At 37.4% G+C, this 4,071-nt stretch overlaps 1 protein-coding gene across 1 annotated transcript in view; it reads left to right on the forward strand.

The window, feature by feature from the left end:
- The window catches only part of CDK5RAP2 (CDK5 regulatory subunit associated protein 2), a 194,998-nt gene that overhangs the window by 83,212 nt on the left and 107,715 nt on the right, over positions 1-4,071 (forward strand). Inside the window, 1 exon segment of the mRNA XM_012664386.1 lies at positions 1,082-1,252. Within this exon segment, the coding sequence (XP_012519840.1) occupies positions 1,082-1,252 (171 nt within the window).

Consider the following 4,071-nt stretch of genomic DNA (forward strand, 5'->3'; position numbering starts at 1 on the left):
TCATTACAGTTAGATTTATTTGTTTGTCTGTTTGCTCCGTTTTCAGTTTTAGGGGATTTTTATTTTAAGATAAATATGTAAACATTTAAATGATTCCACTGTCATATCTGTAAAATGAGTTCTAGTCTATATCTCTGTCTCTTCTACCTTGTTCTCTCTTATGCCTTATAGACAATCATTTAATTTGTGTTATGGTTAAATAAATGGCATTATGCTATCCATACTTATTTCTTTTGGATACGCTCCCCACCTCCCCTTAACAATATATTCTGAAGATTATTTAAGGGCAGTATATTTAGAGAGTCATCTTTTCTTTTATAGTTTAGGAGTGCTCCATTATAAGAATGTACCATAGTTTATTCCTCTATTAGTGGACATTTGGGTTGTTTACAACCTTTTACTATTATGAATAGTGCTTCAGTATTACAAATAGTACATATTTTAAGGTAGTCAGAATCATAGTGTATACTTTTTCTCCTGTTTTTTTCTTAATGTTATAACATGAACATTTTCCATCTTATTATAAATTCTTTGTAAATGGTATTTAAGACAATTTTTTTTTCTGATTATGAAAGTGGTACAAGATTTTGGAAACTTAGAAAAATAAAAAAGTAAAAATCAACTGAAAAGTCACTCATAATCCTTCTATTTAGATATACTGTTATTTTTGGATGTGTTACCGCATAGCCTTACAACAGTTATGTAAACATTTAGAAAACAAGCCATATCGTATTATATATACAATTTGGTATCCAGGTTTGTTTTTACTTATAATTGTGCTTTTTAAAAATACTGTACTCTTTATAATTATTTCTCTATCGTTGGCTATCTAGTTTCTTTTTGTTTTTTTAGCATTGTAAATAATGTTGTGATAAATATCTGTGCATAGAGCTCTATTCAAATTTCAGATTATTCTTAAAGTTGGCTTTTGTAAGACTTCAAATGAGAAGGAAGTACACATTTGTTGAATGCATCTATTATCTTGCTTTTATAGCAGTAATTTAGCAAGTCAAACACGTAAGAGATTGTCACCTTGAAATTTTTGTCAAGTAAAGTCCATTTTCCCTTTTTCTCCTGGTAGGACCTTAGAAATGAAGTTGAAAAATTACGCAATGAAGTTAATGAAAAAGAGAAAGCAGTGGAGAATCGGTATAAGAGTCTTTTGAATGAGAGCAATAAAAAATTGCACAGTCAAGAGCAACTGATCAAACATCTAACAGAAAGTGCCAATCAAAAGGACTTGTTGCTTCAGGTACCGTAACTTTTTTTCTTTTGTATTTAAGTCTTTTGAGTTAGCACGGATTATTTTTGATTTTTTTAAACTCTTTTGTAGGAACATTTATGGTTAAAGTTGTCATTGCAATATTTTAGAACACTTTAGAGCTTTCCTTATGTCATTTGAGCTTCAGTCATCAGAGAAGTAAGTTTGGAGAAACAGAAGCTCAGAGAAGGGATTAACTTATCCTGGGTCATATGACTAGTAAATGGCAGAGCCTGGGTTCAGGCCCTGGCCTGTTGCGCCCTAGTGCCCAGCCCATTTCACTGAGGTACTTCTACTGCGAGTACTTTCATCGAGTACTTGTGCTATGTCCATTCTTCCTCTGTACTTCTCCTCTAACTGTTCCTTTTTGTCTTGGAACACCCTTCTTGTTGGATCATGGCAGTGAATTTTTGAGATTCAACTCAGACTTACAGGTACCATGCTGGATTGAACATGGCTATTTAACTCTACTTCATACTGAAACCTCATTAAAATAACAGTGAAGGAATAAAAAGGTATAAACCTACAAGGACTAACTTGGAGAATGGGAGCAGGTACAACAGCAGGTGTGAGTTGGATATTTTGGATAAGTGGATGGGCAGGTGGTAACAGTATAGGATTCAGCTTTCTCCACTCTGCTGTGTGCCTTTGGGATGAAAAGCCAACAAGAAGCAAGCTGATTTATGCTGCAGAACCCCAGGCTCGGCAGGCATTGGATGTACCTTACCTGGTACCTTTGAAAACAAGAGACTTGGCTGACATTCTTAGCAGTTGTAGGTGATCCTCTTCTCACCAGTAGAAGATTTCTGGAGACATTAAACCAGAGAGGCTCTGGCCTGGAGGTCACCAGATGCAACCGAAAGCAGAAGTGGATAGCTTGACTGAAAATGGTGGGGAGGGGAAGTGTGCATCCCCAGCAGTGAGACTCCTCGGAGGGGAGGAAAGACTGAAAGGTGCTAACGTTTGGGGGTCCTCCAAAAAATCGGCCAGGTCTCCACCTGAGCATCTCACAGTGAGGCCACCTTTCACATGTCCTTTCCACACTCACGGAGCTTCTGAGCACTTTTAACCCTTAAAAGCAAATAGATGGCTTGAGTTCATCAAATGGGAGAAAAGTATTTAAGAGGAAGACAAAGGCCAAAACAGAACAAAGGTACATAGAAGAAATGGAAACAATGCAAGTAGGAGAAGACTAGACAGCTTTTAAAAGACCAAAAAATTCAACACTGTACCACCTTTCCATAGGAAATAAGATCAGGACTGATAAAAAAGATATTTGGAAAGAGGAATGACCTATTGGAAATTGAAAGTATGATCACAGATATAAAAAGTTTAATAGAAAAATTAGAAAAGGTGGAAGATAAAATTGAGTAAGTCTTCCAGAAAATAGAATTAAACAGATAAAAATTTAGAAAAATGGGAGGGAAAAGATAAGAAAATTAGAGGCTTGATTCAGGAGGTTCAAGATATGACTAACTGGAGTTCCAGAAAGCCAGAACAGGCAAAGGAGAGGGAAGGAACATTTCAAAGTAACAGGAAAAAATTTCCCAGAATGGAAGGATAGCTGTTTCTACATTGAAAGGGCCTACTCTGTTTCTAGCACAAAGAATGAAAAAAGACCCATTCCCCAAGGCATGTCATTGTGAAATTTCAGAACACAGGGATAAAGAGGATTGAAAACCTTCTACAGAGAGGAAAATCCAGGTCACATACAAAGGACCCAGACCTGGAATGACATCAGAATTCTCAGCAACACTGGAAATCAGAAGATCAGAAGAGCAATGCTTTCAGATTTTGAGGAAAAGTGATTTCAACTCCAGCATTCTGTACTCAGCCAAGCTGTCAGTAAGTGTGAGGGCAGACTAAAGGCATTTTCAGACATTTGGTGCCTAAAATCATCAGCCTCCTATGTGCTCTTTGTAGGAAGCTCTTGGAGGATGACTCCATATAAATGAGGGAATAATCAAAAGAGAGAGACATGGGATCCAGAAAGTATTCACCTGGGATGGGGTGAAGGGAAGCCCCGGGGTGACAGCTGAGCCGCTTAGGTAGAGAGCCCAGATTTGAGCCATTGAGGGAGAGTTTCAGTCGTGATCTCCAAGAAACTAAAATGGAAGAGGTCAATTACCTGATGTATTTGACTCCATGAGAGGAATTTTGAAGTTCTGCTAGAGAGTTTAGGAGGTAAATTAACATTAAATACATAATTTTATGAACTAAGTAAACAAATAGAATAAAGTAGTTACTAATTCCAAGATAAGCAAAGAACTGAACATGCAAGGAAATGTAATCATGGAACACGGTGTGGCTGAGCCATGAGCAGTATTTGTGTGGCTGTAATGTAAATGCAGAAAATGATTTAGTAATAGTTAGTTGTCGATAACTAAAATTATGACATAATTAGGAAAAGTGTTGAGGGGCAGAGAATGTAGGAGCTGAATCCTTAAACTTCTATGATAGGAGCCAGTAAATGAAATCTAAACTTAAGAAATGAAGAAATGTGAGAGTAAGAATGTAATGTAGAAACATGGAGGTAAATACAAAAAATAAAGAGGTGCAAGTTGTTCTCTGGGAGTGGGACTTAGAGGTGAGAAGTGGAGAGGTAGAGGACTGCTATTTTCCATTGAAGCCTTAAAGTGCTATTTGACTGTGAAACTATATAATTTGGCTTTAAAAAATGAAAAGTGTACGGCCGGGCATGGTGGCTCACGCTTGTAATCCTAGCACTCTGGGAGGCCGAGGCAGGCGGATTGTTTGAGCTCAGGAGTTCGAGACCAGCCTGAGCAAGAGCGAGACCCTGTCTCTACCAA

Source organism: Propithecus coquereli, unplaced genomic scaffold (genome assembly GCF_000956105.1).
Source record: "Propithecus coquereli isolate 6110/MARCELLA unplaced genomic scaffold, Pcoq_1.0 Scaffold89, whole genome shotgun sequence".
NCBI lineage: Eukaryota > Metazoa > Chordata > Mammalia > Primates > Indriidae > Propithecus > Propithecus coquereli.